Source organism: Musa acuminata, chromosome BXJ1-10, assembly GCF_036884655.1.
Source record: "Musa acuminata AAA Group cultivar baxijiao chromosome BXJ1-10, Cavendish_Baxijiao_AAA, whole genome shotgun sequence".
NCBI classification, from domain to species: Eukaryota; Viridiplantae; Streptophyta; class Magnoliopsida; order Zingiberales; family Musaceae; genus Musa; species Musa acuminata.
In genome coordinates, this window is record NC_088336.1 from 21,865,768 (window position 1) to 21,883,692 (window position 17,925).

A 17,925-nucleotide genomic window follows, 5' to 3' on the forward strand; every position below is an offset into this window, starting at 1 on the left:
TAAACTATTTAACTGAGTGTAGACTTAAACCAAAAGTAAATACTTAGGTTTTTTTTGTGGTGCCACTTGTGGTGCATCTGGCTATAAAGCTCAGGCCTTTATTTATAGGTTAAACAGGAGATACCAAACTTGATTTTCCCGATGTGGGACTATGGGACTTGCCAAACTAACTGAGTACTCCTCCGATGAGACGACGTTCGCTACATCGACCTCAACCTCGACCTCTCCGTAAGCCTCCCTCAGCACTCCCCAAAACGTGCCCAGCCTTCACAGGCTCTCTCATCAGCTGCGACCAGCAGTTACTCTCCAGCCACCATCTGTTTGTGTCGCCATCTTGGTTTCCAAGGTAGTGAAGCTTGCAGCTGCCGTAACACCGCACACCCTAATGTACTAAGAGTTATCAGACCATTAGAAGAAGCTCAAAACTAGCAGAGACTCTCCAAAGACTATATGAAAACAGCATTACTTCCTCTCAGTGCGGAAGCCTGTCTTGGTCTTTTTGAAATGCTCAAGTCGTAGGGTTTAATCTTTCTTTACGTTTTCTGTGCTTTCATGGTGCAAGCAAAGGGAGGCCAAAGGTGATGGGGAATGGTGGCCATGGATGCCAGTTTCCTTGTGTTGGGTGTCTCACTGGAACCAGTTTGTTCAACGATATGTGATGTGGTTTGGTAGGTTAATCTGATCTTCACTAAATAAATGAAAAGTACTCTGAGAGAGAGAGAGAGAGAGAGAGAGAGAGAGACAGACAGAGAGAAACTAGGGTTTGTTGGTCTAAGGATGAACAGAGTGTCATGTGCAATGGAAGCGTGGCTAATAATTGTTTAATCTTCTCTGTGACACACTGCTCATGGCAATATAGCTCTGGAGACTGTTCTAAGTACTCTATCCATTATTTGTGGTTATGTATGGCAGAACAAGCTCCGAGCTCAAGGATGGTATATGGATTAATTATATCTACTTAAGCATGTGTTATTGTTGACCCTCTAAATGACATGAATTAAGAAGATTTTTTGTATTGAGAAAGTCTTGTTATAGTGGACTTTGCACTTTCGTAGTTTGCGTTAGCTAACGCTAAAGAAAGTGGTGTGGCTCTTTCCAACTTGATTGCGATAAATCGACTACTCGACGCCTATACGTCATTATTCCTTTGACAATGACCAAAATCTCTTCATCATTGTCTTGAGACAAATTTATACGTAAGATTTCCTGCATGCATTACTGTGTTAGCGTGGAGATGCACTAATGATGTAGGCATAGACTTCTAAATGATCCGATAAGCTTATTGGTTTCGGATGTGAATCCGAACCGAAGACTTCGCTGATCCGAACTCCGAATAGCGGAGTCCCGCTTGTGATTTGGACTGATTCCTCCCAAATCGATGGAGCGGTCAATCGGTTTAAACTCGGCTTCGTCTCGTTCCGCGGCGATGCTCCGTAGTTCCCAACCCTTCGCCTTCTCGCTGCCTCTGCCCCAGATTCCGACCCCCCTTCATCCCTCCCTCCCTCCATCCCCATCGGTTTATTGATCTCTTGTTGCGTTGTTCTTCGAGATCTTGTTCGCGACCGTGAACGGATGGATGCTCTGCGGGACTCTTGGCTGGTGAGTTTTTGATCTGTTCGCTGGTTCTGTGCGCACGCGTGATCTTGGAATCGAAGAATTGTATTGGCACGATGGGCGGGTCGATCCGTCTACGCAGGATCGATTCAAGCATTAGGGTTTCTAGTTCTTCATTTGTGTTCGGGTGTTGTGTTAGCGTGTAGGTTCTTCGTTTCTAATTCTTGAGATTGCTGAAATCTTTCATGACTCTCAACAAATTGTGGATCCCTTATAAGAGAAACATGAACAAAACCTTTACAGGTCTTACCTTCAAATGTATTCTCTACATATGGGTATTTATGTTATCTTATTTTGGATGGATGTTCCAATAGTTTAATACAGATTCACTTGGAAGGAAACAGAGTGCCTTGGCCAAAATAACTCGGCTTCATAGTATGTTTCCGAGGGAAAAAAAAGGTGAAAAAACACTATGTGTGTCTAGTATCATTACTGGCATCGACAGTTTAGACACTAAATCCACTCTATGATACTGCTTGAGCATATGATGTTGGTGTGCTTTCAAGGATTATATTGCAACATCCCAGTACTTCAAAATTGGAAGATGATTGTGACTTGGATTAGTATAGGAGACTAGATGAGTTGGCCCTACTATTAATAAATTGCACTTAGTAGTTTTAACTATACGGTAAATGCTCATTCTAACAAGGTTCTTGAGCTAGTAGGACCATCTCATTGCCTTTTCTATGTGCCTGGCCTAGAAGTTCATCCCTTAGAACAGGTCCATCAAATTTACTCATTATCAATAAAGTGTTTGAGATAGAACTAGGATATTCCTGTCATGCGGTTATTGTAAATTTAACTTCATGCTTGCAGATATACTTTCACGGCAGGAGGCTAATTGTCTCTGATATACCATCAGTAAGATGGATTCTCTGCGTAGAGTTTCCAAAAAGTATAGGAGTTTTTTTATAAACATGAATATTTTACCTCTTTGATCTCTTGGTGGTGGTTCACAGTTGTGTTCTTATCATTATCTTATCTAACTGCCAAAAGTGGATTCTAATGATTATCTACTCATCAGTAATGGGTTTTGGTTTGTGACAGACGCGGGGCTATTGTGACAACCTTTATGGTGTGCTATGCTCTTACATCATTCATTTCAGGCTATTTAAGTGGTGGACTTTATGCACGGAATTGGTATGGTTTGTCACAAATTAGTCATCTTTATATTCTGAAATAGCAAATATATGGCAATCTTAAGAAGGTCCTGGCTTGAAATATGATTAAATTAGTCTTTATTTTACAATTAAATTTGTCTCATATTCCTCATTGCCAGGAAAAAACTGGATGAAGACAAATGATCTAGAGAGCATCATTGTTTGCATTTATGTGCTTTGGAATAGGCTTCATGCTTAATACAGTTGCTATATTTTTTGGCTTACTGGCAGCTATTCCATTTGGGACAATACTAACCGTGTTTGTATCATGGGCTTTCATTTCACTCCCTCTTGCACTTCTCAGCACAGCCTTTGGTAGGAACTGGAATGGTTTCCAAAACAATCCATGCTCTGTGAAGACTATTCCACGTACTATCCCTGAGAACTGGTATGTCATGCCCTACATCGCCTCACATATGGGGGACGTCTCCCTTTTTGCAGTGTCTTCATTAAGATGTATTTTGTCTTCACATCATTCTGGATTTACAAGGTAAGCTCGTTCAGTTATTTGCATCGATGGCAATTGATTCGTACCTAATACGTTTAAATATTAGCCAGTGGAATATTTCTATATTTTCCTGGGAAGACCCAGTCCTTTTATGTTTTTGAATTAATTTGGAATGTTATTGCAGTGCCATTCAGCTTTGAATCCCGAATTATCTGAAAAGTCACATACTGAATAAAATGTGCTGGTGCAGTAAATGGATTATGACAAGCGAAACAATTAAATTTTATTGTCTTTCTTGGACAGGTGTACTATGTTTATGGTTTTATGTTACTACTTTTCTTAATCCTCATCATAGTCACAGTGTGTGTGACTATTGTGGGCACATACTTCTTACTGAGTGCTGAGAACTATCGCGGGCAGTAGACTTCATACTTTTCTGCTGCTTTGACAACTGGTTGTGTACACCTTTACTCGGTATATTACTGCTACATAAAGACAAAGATATCAGGCTTTTCCCAGACCACCTTCTATGTTGGCTACACCTTAATGTTCTGTTTGGGTTTAGGAATTATTTGTGGTGAGTTCCCAAATTTTCTGATCTTATTCTTCCAATTTCTTCACTTTGCTAATTCCTCTTGTGCAAAATTCAGGTACTGTTGGTTATCTTGACTCCACCTTGTTCGTGACGAAGATCTATCGAAATATTAAATGCGACTAGCTTCATACACACCAGAATATGGGGATTGTAAACTGGCTACGGTTTATTGAAACAACAGCAAATGGAGGTAAGAGGTAAAATGATGATAAAATCTATTTGATACATAGATGTTCTATTTGATAAATGGAGGTAACAGCAAATGCCCTATCGCTGTTGTTTCCCTTCAGATTCGATCCTAGGTGGTCTTGCATATTTCTTATTTATACTATAGGCAATTATCCTGATTTATATAATTCTACAAAACATACTTCAACCAATTCATTTGACCGCCATTTTAATCTTAGTTTTGTTATAGAATTGGATGAGAAGCAACATCTACCATTACTGCAACTTTCATACCCCTCTGTTACTTTCGACATTTTCATGTATGATGTAATTATTATATGAACCATGAAGAGCCAATATCCTTTTTTAATCTTTTCATTTCCGTTGACTAAAGTCAACTTTATTGTGTCATCATTACAGATCAGGGACAACTAAAAGGCGCAAGGCAAGCAAAGACGAGCAAACAAACCTTCCGATTATGTTCTTCTAGGAATCTCCCTTGCGATGTAACTGGCCACCCTCGGGGCGTTTTCTTACTAGTTTTTGAGCTGATCTTGACTTTAACAACAATGGCGGTCATCAAGTCGAGAGGCTCATTGATACATTACAGTCTCCTCGTTAGCTTCAACGCCTTGTCACCCTTTGATGATGGTCAGAGTATTCATTTTCTTGCCTTTGAACCCTTCCACTCCCATCCTTCATGACGTTTGTTATGTGATCGGCACACAGTCATCAACGCCAAAGCATCCAACAAAGAGGTGTATTTAGACATTGACTCTTGCTTTCTTAAGTCCTGTCTTCTTGTCATCTTCCTCTCGAGCAAACTCATGCTCGCGATGACTTCGTGGCTGATGTTGGATGTGTGCGAATGATTCCCCACATCAAGTCAAGTCAACGATTCTGTATTATTATTAGTCTCACATCCAACAGCCAATCCCAGTCTTCTGATAAGGATCCTTCCTTCCTCCCAACTCGAGACACTATTCTAATCAGGTAATTTGAACATTGAAAACGACAGTATTTGCCCCTACCAAATCATGTTATGTTCTAGTTTTGTTAGTTGCATCATCTTTTCGACCTTACTATCTTTTCCAGGAAGGACTATTCGAGTCCAACGCTGATGATTGAACCATTTGATCGTTGAACAGTGTCATGATATAAACTATCCATCTTATTTGTTGCCTCATTGTTCGGACAATCTAAATGATCTAATCGGTATGGCTTTTACTAGTCACGTCGTATAACTGAACTCACGGAGTTTTGCAGCTTTGAACGAGGAGATGAAGTTGGCGGTGGAGGTCGTTCGAGCCCACCGCCTGAAGCCCATAGGCAGGCATGGCACGACGAACCCCTTCGTCGAAGTGGAGTTCGATGGACAGAGACGCCGCACCGCGACCAAACTCAACGACCTCAACCCCTCGTGGAACGAGACCCTCGTCTTCGACGTCTCCGACCCTCTTTATCTCCCCGACCGCACCGTCGACGTCTCCGTCTTCCACGAGCGCTTATCCTCTTCCGTGGACCACCGCCGTCGCCGTCGCAGCTTCCTCGGCCGCGTTTGCCTCCTTGGATCCTCCGTGGCGTCCTCGCGCCTCGACGCCGCCCTCCAGCTCTGCCCCCTCGACAAACGCAGCCTCTTCTTCAACGTCCGTGGCGAAATAACCCTCCGCCTCTACGCCGTCCCTGACGCCTACGAAGCCCAAGCTGCCGACGGCCACCGTCCCCTCTCCTCCGCCTCTGCACCTACTATTGTTCTGGAATCCATTCCATCATCATCCACTATCCTCAAGTCCATTCCTTCCACCATATCCGCCGCGGAAACGCTGCCGCCCAAGTCCACCATATCCGTCGGCGAGATGATGCCGCCTAAGAAGAAGAGCCATCGTTCGTTTACCAAGGAAAAGGAGCGGAGAGAGTTCCACTCTGTCGGGACCCCATCCGCGACAGGAAAGAGTCAAGTTAGCCATACAACAGGGTTCTTCTCGAACCACGAAAGGAGCCACCATCGCTCGCCGCAGTCTTATTACCGGGCGAACCATGACCTGGCGGGGCCAGCGGTGGCGGCATCAGTGCAGCAAGCTCCTCCGCCCAAAATTGAGTACGCTCCTCCGCCCAAAATTGAGTACGGGATCGTCGAGACCCAGCCGCCACTCGCGGCCCTCATGGGCTACCGGCTCGCCAGAAACAGCGACAAGATCAAAAGCACCTACGACCTCGTGGAGCAGATGGAGTTCCTCTTCGTCCGCATCGTCAGGGCCCGCAACCTCCCTGCCATGGACATCGTCGGCAGCCTCGATCCTTACGTCGTGGTGAAGCTTGGCAACTTCACCAACAAGACCAATCACCGGGAGCGAAACCGGGACCCGGAGTGGGAAAACGTCTTCGCCTTCTCCAAGGGCCACATCCAGGCGCAGCGCCTGGAGGTGGTGGTGAAAGACAAGAACTTCATCAAAGACGACATCGTGGGCAACGTCGCCATCGAGCTCGCCGAGGTCCCCTTGCGCGCTCCGCCGGATGGCCCCGTCGCCCCTCAGTGGTACAGGCTGTGGAAGGGGAACAACCACGACGATGACGCCTACCGGGGGGAGATCATGATGGCCGTGTGGATGGGCACGCAGGCGGACGAGGTGTACCCGGACGCGTTGCACTCCGACGCTCACCTTCTTCCCCTGGCGAGCATCCCCCACACCCGCTCCAAGGTCTACTTCAGCCCCCGCATGAGCTACCTCCGGGTCAACGTCATCTCGGCCCAGGACCTGAAGCCGTCCCGCCCCGACCCGGCGATCTACATCAAGGTCCAGCTCGGTGCCCAGCTGCGGTGGACTCTCGTCTCCTCGGACCGCTCCCCGAACCCGACATGGAAGAACGAGGAGCTCATGCTCGTTGCCTGCGAGCCTTTCGACGAGCCGCTCGTGCTCATGGTCCAGGACCGTCTCCTGCCGAACAAGGACGAGACCTTGGCCAAGCTGGAGATCCGCAAGGGAGCTATCCGCACCCGCGCCGACCACCACAAGCCCTTTGCCCCTCAGTGGTTCAACCTCGACAACCCCAATGGAAGCAGCGGCAGCGGCAACGGCAGCGGCTACGGCAAGCTCCAGCTTCGGGTCTACTACGACAACAACTACCATGTGATCGACGAGTCCGCGCACTTCTGCAGCGACTTCCAGCCCTCCGCCAAGCCGCTCCGGAAGCCCAACATCGGATTACTCGAGCTCGGGATACTGAACGCCCGGGATCTTGCACCACTGAGGAGCAACAACGGCGGGGGCAGGAGAGTCGACGCGTACTGTGTCGCGAAGTACGGCCCCAAGTGGGTGCGCACACGGACGATCCTCGGCACGGCGGAACCCCGGTGGAACGAGCAGTACTCATGGGACGTCCACGACCCCTGCACGGTCCTCACCGTAGCCGTCTTCAACAACGGCCACGTCGACGGCAACAACGACGCCGCCAAAGACGATCCCCTCGGAAAGATCCGAATCCGGCTATCGACGCTGGCGATTGACCGTGTCTACACTCACTTCTATCCTTTGCTAGCGGTGCATCCTTCCGGTTTGAAGAAGACCGGCGAGCTGCATCTGGGCCTCCGATTCACTTGCACGTCGTGGCTGAACATGTTGTTCTTGTACGTCAAGCCTTTGTATCCCAAGATGCACTACAAGCAGCCTATCCCGTTCAAGCAGATGCAGTACCTCCGCTACCAGGCGAAGCAGACAGTGGCAGCGAAGCTGGCCCGGGCTGAGCCGCCGCTGGGGAGAGATGTGGTCGCATATATCCTCGACGATGCTTCCAACACGTTCAGCCTTAGGAAGGGCAAGACCAATTGGCATCGGATCAGGATGCTGTTCTCCGACGTCCAGGCCTACCTGAAATGGTTCGACGCTGTCCGGAGTTGGACCAGGCCGGCGGTGACCACTCTCGTCCTCCTGCTCTTCTGCGTCGTTGCCTGGACGCCGTCCCTGATCCTTCCCTCCGTATTCCTCCACCTGTTCATCGTGGGCGCCTGGAATTCCCGGCGTCGCCCGCGCCACCCGCCGCACTTGGACACGAATCTGTCGTTCGCCGAGTCGGCCGTCCCAGACGAGCTCGACGAGGAGCTAGATAGTTACCCGTCGACGAGGACGAACGAGATGGTCATGAGCAGGTACGACCGGCTGAGGGTGGTCGCCAGTAGGGTGCAGTCGGTGGTGGCAGATCTGGCCAACCACGCGGAGAGGATACAGGCCTTGCTGAGCTGGAGGGATCCCCGGGCGACGGCCATCTTCGTAGTATTTGCCATCATAATGGCTGCAGTCTTCTATTTCCTGCCGTTCCAGTTGGTGGTGATGCTCCTGGGGCTGTACTTCATGCGCCACCCCAAGTTCCGGAGCAAGAGGCCCTCGACGGCTTATAACTTCTTCCGGAGGCTGCCGAGCAACGCCGATACATTTCTGTAAACAAATCGCATGTGGAAACACACGCAATGGTGTGCGCTCGTCATAGCAATCAGTGTTGTTTTCTACTGGGGAAGATGAAGAAAGTGTCCGAAGGTTGTACGTGTTCTGGTAATGTCATCCTCTCTTTTCATGTGAAATAACACCAATTCATCATCATGTGGTCGATGACCGCTCAAACACATACTTATATGTAATTTAGAGGGATATCACAGGAATTACAGATATAAATTTATGTTACATGGTAAAAATTTCAGTAAGTCGTGTGATATCCCTATGGTTGACCATTTTGACAACACGTTGGAGGTCAAACCAAATTACTTAGCATGGTTGGCAGATGTCGTATCCAACTTGACCATGATCACTTTCACCGCCCATGCTAATAATCATTGTTCCTATTGAAGAGGGTCTCGTTTCCTTCCTTCTTCGACCGCCTCGCCTATCGACCGACTCCGAAGGTTAAAGCGAGAAGAAGAGAAGAGCGAACAAGAGAAGAAGAGTTGCCAGAAGAGCCGTGCGAACCCTTGTTTTTGATATGATGCAACCCTTGGTGGTGCCGAATCCCTCTCCTTGTACCGAAGCCGCCTCCTCTTCTGCTGTCGCGGCCTTCTTACCCTTCCGTCCGCTCTGTTCTAAGGTCTCCTTTCTCTTGACTTCTTATTTTTTCTGAGGGTTCCCAGCCTTCTATGAATCACTCGGGTTTGCTCTGTGAATTACAGGAATCGGCCTTTCGGGGAACCAGAATTCCGATCGAGACGCGTGGGTTTCGGTCGCAGAGGGCTTCCTCTTTTCGTTGGATTACCAGATCTAGGAAGCCACCTGGTGAGCCTTTTGACGTCTTTAATTGTTGTTCTTGTTTGGTTCCTATTATGTTAGACAAAGGGGGGTGAGATGAAGTGCTTCCCTTGATGACTGCCATAGGAGATCTATTGGTTCGAGGCATACGTATTTTATGGCTACCATATCCTTGATATTAACTACTGTTCTATAGATGGGAAAACTGGCATATATGATATCCATCTGAAATGTGTTGCCATAAATGATAAAGGAGAACTTGCTGAACGATGTAGAGTGTGAGAGAAAACAAAACTTCTTCACTTTATCAAAGGCCCGGAAAAGGTTGGGTAGCAATCCGATGGATGAACGGTGCTATCAGTATCTTTTTCATTTATATTGAAGCCATATACTCACTGGACAAGCCACAAAATAAGACTACATGGACATATAGAGAGAATCTTTCAGGGTCAAGTTCATATTATCTTGGGATCATATCTTTCCAAGCATAGTTAACTGTATTTGAGGTTGCAATGTTGCACCAATGTCTTTGTATTAATCGTGCTATAAGGGTTCTTCATATGTTAGTATAACTCAAGAATTCAACTGTAAAGGATGCTTAATTTTGATCTACTTTCTATGGTTTTGAAAAAGCAATGGAAAAGGATGCTTCTATTTTCCACTATTTTTAGTTGATTTATGTGAGCTTAATAGTTCTTTCTTTCTTTGTTACAGTGGTTAAATCAATTGCTACTCAAGACCCATTGGTTGATTTGCCCCTAACTGCTGAAAATGTCGAGTCAGTATTGGATGAAGTGCGACCATATCTTATCGCTGATGGAGGAAATGTAGCACTTCATGAGATAGATGGAAATATTGTAAGACTAAAACTGCAAGGAGCGTGTGGGTCTTGTCCAAGTTCTGTAATGACGATGAAGATGGGCATCGAGCGTCGGTTAATGGAAAAAATTCCAGAAATAGTTGCAGTGGAACCAATCACCGACCAAGAGACAGGGCTTCAGCTGAATGAAGAAAACATAGAGAAGGTAACCAATGGCAAAATAATTATCATGTTAAAATATGATTTTACCTTTGTAATTTTAGATTTTGGTTGTGGATACTCTTCTTTCTTATCATGCTTGTGGCTATAAAGAGTTTGTTTTTTTTTTTATTAGTTTCACAATTCTGGTAAATATCCAGACTTAGGGTTGAAATAATTACCATCTACTTTTAGCAGTGACAGATTTCCTTATTTTACCTTGTTATGGGATTGTTTTGATGTTCTGTGAGAAATCATTCCTCATGTACCTATTTTTTCATTATTCTCGATTTTCAGATCTTAAAATGTCTACAGTAGCTACCATGAGAATGTAATTGATTGAAGATGCACGAACCAAACTAGTGCTATCCTTCTTTGTTCCATCTGTTTAAATGGTTACTTTGTCTAAGTGAAACATGGTGTGGGTCCCATGAACATACACGTGCACCCAATAGACTAAGTCATCATAATAATAGCTTAAAAGCAAGGATTATGCATCATGATATGCATAATGCATAAAATTATTCTGTGTAATGCATCATGATATGCATATATGCATGTGTTATGTCATCATTTCAGAATCTCAATTATCTATCTTATGTATATGATGTGACACTACCTGGAACACGTCAATGACGAAATTTGATCGATATGGGCCTTATATTTCTTGGAAGCTAAAACTAAGGAGTTTGATCCTCCTATACCTATATTTTCTATAGCTGCATAAGACAAGCAGGGAGAGCAAAGTATTGCATTTTTTTATAATTTATGATGTTGATATTACTTAAATATGCCTGACTATGATTCGATTTATTTTACAAAATAAGGATATTACTATATTTTTTTTTATGCTTGAGGTTCTCTACATCAATGAACTGATTGGGTTAGCCAGTCCAACCTGATTTATTTGAGACTGGATTAACATTTTAATATAACTGAACCTGTCTTAAGGTCAGTTCACAGTTTTCTGATCGAACTAGCGAGTCCTTCCCAGTTCTGATAATTTTAATTCAAGCAAATCGAAGTTCATCTGGGAACCCCTTGTATATCATTTTCTGATGATTTGTTTTTAGCTGAGAATTGGTTTCATAAAAAGTTGATATCCCCTCTGCACTACAATTTTTGTTGAATTGGTGGAGGATGCTTATTTCCCTTTTTTTTTCTTTTTTTTTTTCTGAATTTACCTGCTTCTACTTTGTTCTTGTGGCTTTTTTCCACCACTAATGCATGTGATATTATACCATAACTGTTCTGAAATCTTGGCAGCTTGGATATTACCATTTCTATGTGTGATTACAAAAAAAAAAGCATGAATGAAAACCCTGATGCTCGCCTTTGGTTCCATTGTTAGGTACTCGACGAGATAAGGCCATACCTTGCTGGAACCGGTGGCGGTGAGCTTGAGCTAGTCAAAATTGAGGAGCCTATCGTGAAGGTTCGACTAACAGGCCAAGCAGCCGGCATCATGACAGTTCGAGTGGCAGTAACACAGAAGCTGCGAGAAAAGATACCTGCCATTGCGGCTGTTCAGCTTTTATCATAGGTTTATCGAAAGACACTATTTCTGTTCATTCGATGATATAATAAAACATTGTATATGAATAATTTTACTTTTTTTACAAAAGTTCAAAGTCATCATCATTTTCGGAAGCCTTATGGTTAAAATGAGGAATCAAATGGTGCCATAGATTTATGCAATATTGATATTACTCATTCTGACATATCATCCATTTGTGTTGTATGAATTTTGAAATAACCAATTGGCTACAATGTTGCTGTGTAAAATTTAAACCTACATTACATCATCTGGAAATTTTATTAGGCACCATTTTCCTACAATTAATTTATTGTGTACATTAGTTTCAGTACTGCATGCAGAGATATGTGACTTCACCTGCATCCCAACCTCTTCATATAGCAATATAGCCATCACAGTGCACCTGAACTAAGAATTTATGGTATGGAAAACATGTCTTTCTTTGACCAACAAATCGATCGTAGAATGGTTTCTTATGATACCAATGAATGCCTTGTTATTTGAAGGCAATCGCATTGGGATCCTCTCCTAAATTAAGATTTCGTGCAATTATTGTACGTGTAAAAATAGCCATCCGTCAGATTTTACACGTGTTTGGAGATCGTTCGCCCCGCACGATGTGGTACACTCCGTTCCAGCTCGCACCAGAACTTCAAATGGGAATACAAATCTGCCCTTCCATTCGCACAACCGGCGAATTTGCGAAGCGGAAACGGTTGCGAGGGGGCCGGGCGGTGACCTGGTGTCCCCGGTGTCACCAACCGTGTCTCCGGCCCGCAATCCCGTCCAGGCTCGCTCGCTCCTTCTCCCCCAAACAACCCCATAACCCCGCCTCCGCCACGTGCTCGTGCTGGTGCCGGTCGTAACCACCCCTCCTCTCTCTCTCTCTCTCTCTCTCTCATACCTCCTCTCCCCCCCGTGGTTTTGGTTTCTTCGTCTCTCTCTGTCTCTCTCTATTTGCCATTGATGTAAGCGTGCCGCCTCTCCGCCGCCCGCCGGCGCTTCTGTCACCGCTCGTGTTCTTGTTGTTGATTCTAATCTTTGATTCGAAAGCTTCGTCATGGATCTTACCAACTTCGAATCGAGCCTATCCCTGGCGTTACACACCGATCCTTCTCCTTCGTCGCAGCCCTCCTACCGTGCCCCGATCGCGGATGACTCGGTGCACCTTCTGCGTGATGCCTACCTCCGGGACTCGTTGCACAACCGGCCGATCCCCTTGCAGCTCCTGGACCAGCTGGCAGAGACCGGCGGGTTCGGATACGTGGACGTGGACACGAACCTCGGGGAGGAGTCTGACGAGGTGGAACAGGAGGGGAAGGAAGTCAGGATCTTGGGTTACTCGATGTGCATCAAGAGGCAGAGGAGATGGGAGTCGCCCTCTTCTTGCTCGTCGTCGTCGGTGCTCCCCTCGAAGAGGACCAAGGTGGAACCTGATCTCGAGTTACGGAGGGAATACATATTGTCCTGGGGAAACCGGCCCTTATCTGTTGCCGACCCCGATATCTTTGAGATCATGGAGAAGGAGAGGCGGCGGCAGGTGTTGGGGATTGAGCTTGTTGCATCTGAGAACTTTGTGTGCCAGGGTGTGCTCGACGCCCTTGGCAGCCATTTGACAAACAAGTACTCTGAGGGGTTTCCAGGTGCTCGATACTATGGTGGGAACAAGTACATAGATCAGATTGAATGGCTATGTCATGACCGTGCCCTCAAAGCATTCGATCTCGATCCTGGGTGCTGGGGTGTGAATGTCCAGCCTTACTCTTGTACCTCAGCCAATTTTGCGGTCTACACAGGACTATTGCTCCCAAAGGATCGAATTATGGGGTTGGATTCACCTTCTGGTGGTCACGTCAGTCATGGGTACAACATTCCTGGTGGGAAGAAGATATCAGGGGCTTCAATATTCTTCGAGAGCTTGTCATATAAGGTGAATCCACTCACAGGTTACATTGACTATGATAAGCTTGAGGAAAAGGCGATCGATTATCGCCCAAAGATACTGATCTGTGGGGGGAGCTCATACCCACGAGAGTGGGATTATGCCCGATTTAGGCTGATTGCAGACAAGTGTGGAGCAATTTTGATGTGTGACATGGCTCACATTAGCGGTCTTGTGGCTGCCAAGGTTCAAATCCTCTACTTAACCTTGCAAAATTGTCTTTTCATTTTGGCCCTTGGCATGCCAAGTAACTTACAAGATTTCTTTCTATTATTACAATAATGTGATTATGAACTACTTGTTACATGTCTCTACTATTATAGTGCGTGCGAGCTGTGAGGACACTGTCGTCCTTATATACAGCTGCACTTAAAGATGGCACCTTCTTAAAAAACCATGTGCATCATTTATCACATCTGTTTTCTTGTATGGAAGTTACCTTTTGGCTGTTACTGTCCTCTTGAGTCCCAATGAAATTTAGATGTTAGATCATGTGCAAGATGAACCTAATATCTTAAGTGATTATAGACTGATAAAAATGAGTTGAAATTTGTTTTTATATCCTGTTAAATTATTTTACTTGTATGTCTTATGGTCTAGTGCTTTTCGAAAATTGACATCTTGAGCTGTAAATCTGTCTTGGCACCGGCTTTTGTATTGAATGCATTTATGTTTTTTGTTCCTTCAAGTTAATTCAGTAGAAAGTCATGACAGTATAACAAATAATTTCAATATGAACACAACTTTGTTGTAACTGAGATAGGATAATCTTTTGTGTACTCGATTTTAGTTGATTGATAATGATTCTTGTTAATGAGGTTTGCACAACATGAGAGTCGATACAGACAACCGACATAGCTACCTTATCCTAATTACCTAATTTTATTCTGTTAGTACATGTTTGTGTGTGATATATTACATTTGCATTACTTTTTTCATACTTTTTTTCATTGTTCAGTATTAGCATGTCTTCTGAAACTAATTTATTTTTGCTTAAGGCATGTACTTTTGTTATTTGTTTAGATAAATAAAAGCTTAACATTATTTTGTGCATGGATGGATTTGCAGGAATGCCTTAGCCCCTTTGATTATTGTGATATTGTTACTTCAACAACTCACAAAAGCCTTCGAGGTCCTAGGGGTGGTATAATTTTCTTTAGGAAGGGAAAAATACAAAAGAAACAAGGGGTTTGTCTTGGTCGAACAGATGATCATGGTAGATATGATTTTGAGGAGAGAATAAACTTTGCTGTTTTCCCATCGCTTCAAGGGGGTCCTCATAATAACCACATAGCTGCTTTAGCAGTAGCTCTAAAGCAAGTAGCTACACCTGAATACACAGCATATATTCGACAGGTCAAGAGAAATGCTCAAACATTGGCATCTGCTTTACTAAGAAGAAATTGCAAGCTGGTTACTGGGGGCACAGACAACCATTTGTTAGTTTGGGATCTCAGAACTTTTGGATTAACAGGTACTTAAGAAGAGACTTATGCAGTCTTCAGGCGTGAAATTTTTTTTCTTAGATATGTTAATGTTTGCAAAATAAATGATTTAATAAATAAATAAAATCAAAAATAAAAACCAAAATTTTGTGAAACTGAAAAATTGATTTATTAAAACTGCCTTGTACTTCTCAAGTTACAGATCGAAGTGCAAAATTGCTTCCTTAAAGATACAAGGGATTTATCTTTTCTGACTATCATTTGGTTTTTGTTGTGTTGCATGTACTCTCTTTCTTCAGATTCATGAATTATAACTACTGCACTATACTGGGGTTTGGATGATTTTTGACAAACTAACATAACTTGACTCGGTGGGATGGAAATCTTTTGAGGCTTGGCTTAATTGTGTTATCCATTAATTTGGTAGTTTGAATTCTTTTTTGTGGCTTTAGGTCCGTAAGCAAAGTTATGTGATCGTTGAGAGGATATATCTCTTCATTGTGATATGTTGCTACCAAGTACCAACTAAAGAATTTTATCTCTTAAAGGAAAACAGGAGATATATTGCTATATTACAGAATTAGTGGTTGCATAGAATATACCTTGGGGCTTCTGTTTTTTAAATCTGAATGGTCCTTTTATGTTGGAAATGCCATTTTGAGGAAATAGATTGTCCTCCGACATGAGCTCCCAAATTGTTAATACTTTGTAGTGCTTTTCTTTAGTTATTTTTTTTGTTGCAGCTAGTTCTTTACTCATGCGGTTCAACTTGCAAATATATTGGTTGACTTTGCTTAGGAGACACAATTGCATGTCGTGGAGTTCTTTAGACCTCTCTGACCAGAATTACATCTTTACATTTAATTGAACATATGTCAACTATAAGTCCTGTACTGGTCATGGAAGATATTTAGTCCTTTGTTATGGAATGTCATCTAATGAAGATGTTTCATCAAGGAAAACATGATTGGACGAATCCCATTTGATGACTTTTTTAAACTATTTGTGGGAAAAGGAGACTAAGATATTTTAGATTGCAGGCTTTTTTAAACAATTGTTTTGATGCAATAAAAATGCTTTTATTTTATACTAACCTTGGCATGTGCATGGATGGGCTTAATGAAAAGCACAATAAAGTGCAAAAGTTGAAGGATTTTAAAGAAAAAATAAAATTGAGAAGTATCCGCCAAGTAACCTAAGAATATCTTGTCTTATTAATTATTATGTAAAGTTTTGGATACTTTGGGACCAGCATTTATCAGGTTTATAGGAAGCATTCAGTATCATATGTGACGTATTTGGTACCAACAGGGCAAATAATTAATGTACCTGTATTACATGAACTGTTATGAAATGCTCTGAATGTGTGTACTTTAACATGTTTTTTGTATAAAAATATCCATGTCAAATAATGTGAAATGGCTACTGCATCTGCTAAGTTACAACAGGATTGTTTTCTACTAATCAAGAAATTCCTTGCTCGAGATAATTCTGTCAGTTGGATCAAATAATGGACCCTCTACTGTCACTAAAATTACCAATCATGGATTCAAAATACTGATAGAAAATATTGTTTCTTTGCTTTTTTAATCACCTAGTTTGAGATCTTCGTTTGAATGCACCTGTGGAAGATAGAATGTTTTCGGTAGCTATAGAAGTAGGTTTAGAAGGGGCTTTTTCTGGCAAGAGATTTTAGCATTGACATGGAACACATCATTTTTTTTAAAGATTATTTGATCAAACTGTAGCTGAACCAGGATTAACGTATAAGTTGGAAGATATCATATGACTTCAAACCCTAGGTTTTAATGGAACAATAATTGATTCTTTCTCAATCAGTAGCAAATTCTGTGGTAGGCATTTGATGTTATTTTTCCTGATTATATGCCTAATAGCTTTTTAAGCTGTAACACATAGAGCTTATGTGGAAATTACAAGATTAGCTATCGTCTAGAAATATATAACTTACATCAAAGAGGCCACTTCAATAGGCTAGTTATCGAGAGCCATAATTTGTCGAGAAAGCTTTTCCCATCGAGCTTTTCTTTTATCAATACAGGACATTTGTGTGCTTATTCTGAGATACTCCTTGAAGTATTTTTATTAGAGACATGTTTTTGTACTGAGAGTAATATCCTGAAACAGGTAAGAACTTTGAGAAGGTCTGCGAGGCATGCCACATTTCTCTGAATAAAACCCCGATATTCGGTGATAATGGTGCTATCTCTCCGGGAGGTGTGAGGATAGGTGACCTCTCTCATGTTTTTCATTATGAAACATGTAGATTGTGGTTGTCGCAAAGATTTTAAATCACCTGTTGTTGGTTTGCATGGTTAGGTACTCCTGCTATGACGACAAGAGGCTGTTTAGAAGGAGATTTTGAAATGATTGCCGACTTTCTCCTACGGGCAGCACACGTAGCAAGTACCATACAGAAAGAACACGGAAAGATACAGAAGGAGTTTCAGAAGGGCCTCGAGAGCAGTAGGGACGTTATCGAGCTTCGCAACCAAGTCGAGTCCTTTGCCATACAGTTTGCAATGCCGGGATGTGATGTCTAAGAGAACTTGGTTCTACTGCCATAACTTATATGGTAACCCTCTTCAAATACTTCCCATTTCCTTTGTTCACTTCCTTACTGTACAAAACAGGCCACCATTTACAATCCAGTTTGATGATAGATGCATGTTGTTTTGTGAAGTTCAAAATCTTTCCATCTCTACGTCTTGCATTCGTTGGTTGATCCTCATCTTGTTCTGGAAATGAATAG

At 43.3% G+C, this 17,925-nt stretch overlaps 3 protein-coding genes and 1 pseudogene across 4 annotated transcripts; all 4 read left to right on the forward strand.

The window, feature by feature from the left end:
* The first annotated feature begins 1,400 nt into the window (after positions 1-1,400).
* LOC135594984 (transmembrane 9 superfamily member 1-like) lies at positions 1,401-5,147 on the forward strand (annotated as a pseudogene).
* A 78-nt stretch (positions 5,148-5,225) lies between these two features.
* LOC104000526 (FT-interacting protein 3) lies at positions 5,226-8,958 on the forward strand. 2 transcript variants are annotated; one of them, XR_010480386.1, is made up of 2 exons: positions 5,226-8,529; positions 8,823-8,958. XR_010480386.1 is itself a non-coding variant. In XM_065086457.1 (1 exon), the coding sequence occupies exon 1, from the start codon at positions 5,266-5,268 to the stop codon at positions 8,419-8,421; it is 3,156 nt and encodes a 1,051-aa protein (XP_064942529.1). In that variant the 5' UTR covers positions 5,226-5,265; the 3' UTR covers positions 8,422-8,653. The 2 variants fall into 2 exon arrangements, 1 of the variants encoding a protein (XP_064942529.1); XM_065086457.1 differs by lacking the exon at positions 8,823-8,958 and having other exon boundaries at positions 5,226-8,653.
* On the forward strand, positions 8,831-11,881 carry LOC104000282 (nifU-like protein 2, chloroplastic). Its single transcript, XM_009422292.3, has 4 exons — positions 8,831-9,055; positions 9,138-9,240; positions 9,928-10,238; positions 11,583-11,881. The coding sequence occupies exons 1-4, from the start codon at positions 8,954-8,956 to the stop codon at positions 11,772-11,774; spliced, it is 708 nt and encodes a 235-aa protein (XP_009420567.2). The 5' UTR covers positions 8,831-8,953; the 3' UTR covers positions 11,775-11,881.
* Positions 11,882-12,676: 795 nt separating this feature from the next.
* On the forward strand, positions 12,677-17,855 carry LOC135595488 (serine hydroxymethyltransferase 7-like). Its single transcript, XM_065086458.1, has 4 exons — positions 12,677-13,896; positions 14,779-15,184; positions 17,301-17,402; positions 17,493-17,855. The coding sequence occupies exons 1-4, from the start codon at positions 12,829-12,831 to the stop codon at positions 17,714-17,716; spliced, it is 1,800 nt and encodes a 599-aa protein (XP_064942530.1). The 5' UTR covers positions 12,677-12,828; the 3' UTR covers positions 17,717-17,855.
* The last annotated feature ends 70 nt before the right edge of the window (positions 17,856-17,925 follow it).

Bases quoted from the DNA above. Each gene is read 5' to 3' on its own strand.
- LOC104000526 (XM_065086457.1), top strand. From the start codon at position 5,266: ATGAAGTTGGCGGTGGAGGTCGTTCGAGCCCACCGCCTGAAGCCCATA.
- LOC135595488 (XM_065086458.1), top strand. From the start codon at position 12,829: ATGGATCTTACCAACTTCGAATCGAGCCTATCCCTGGCGTTACACACC. The intron at 13,897-14,778 runs GTTCAAATCCTC...ATGGATTTGCAG, and splicing joins GCGGTCTTGTGGCTGCCAAG to GAATGCCTTAGCCCCTTTGA. The intron at 15,185-17,300 runs GTACTTAAGAAG...ATCCTGAAACAG, and splicing joins CAGAACTTTTGGATTAACAG to GTAAGAACTTTGAGAAGGTC.
- LOC104000282 (XM_009422292.3), top strand. From the start codon at position 8,954: ATGATGCAACCCTTGGTGGTGCCGAATCCCTCTCCTTGTACCGAAGCC. The intron at 9,056-9,137 runs GTCTCCTTTCTC...TGTGAATTACAG, and splicing joins TCCGTCCGCTCTGTTCTAAG to GAATCGGCCTTTCGGGGAAC. The intron at 9,241-9,927 runs GTGAGCCTTTTG...TCTTTGTTACAG, and splicing joins CAGATCTAGGAAGCCACCTG to TGGTTAAATCAATTGCTACT.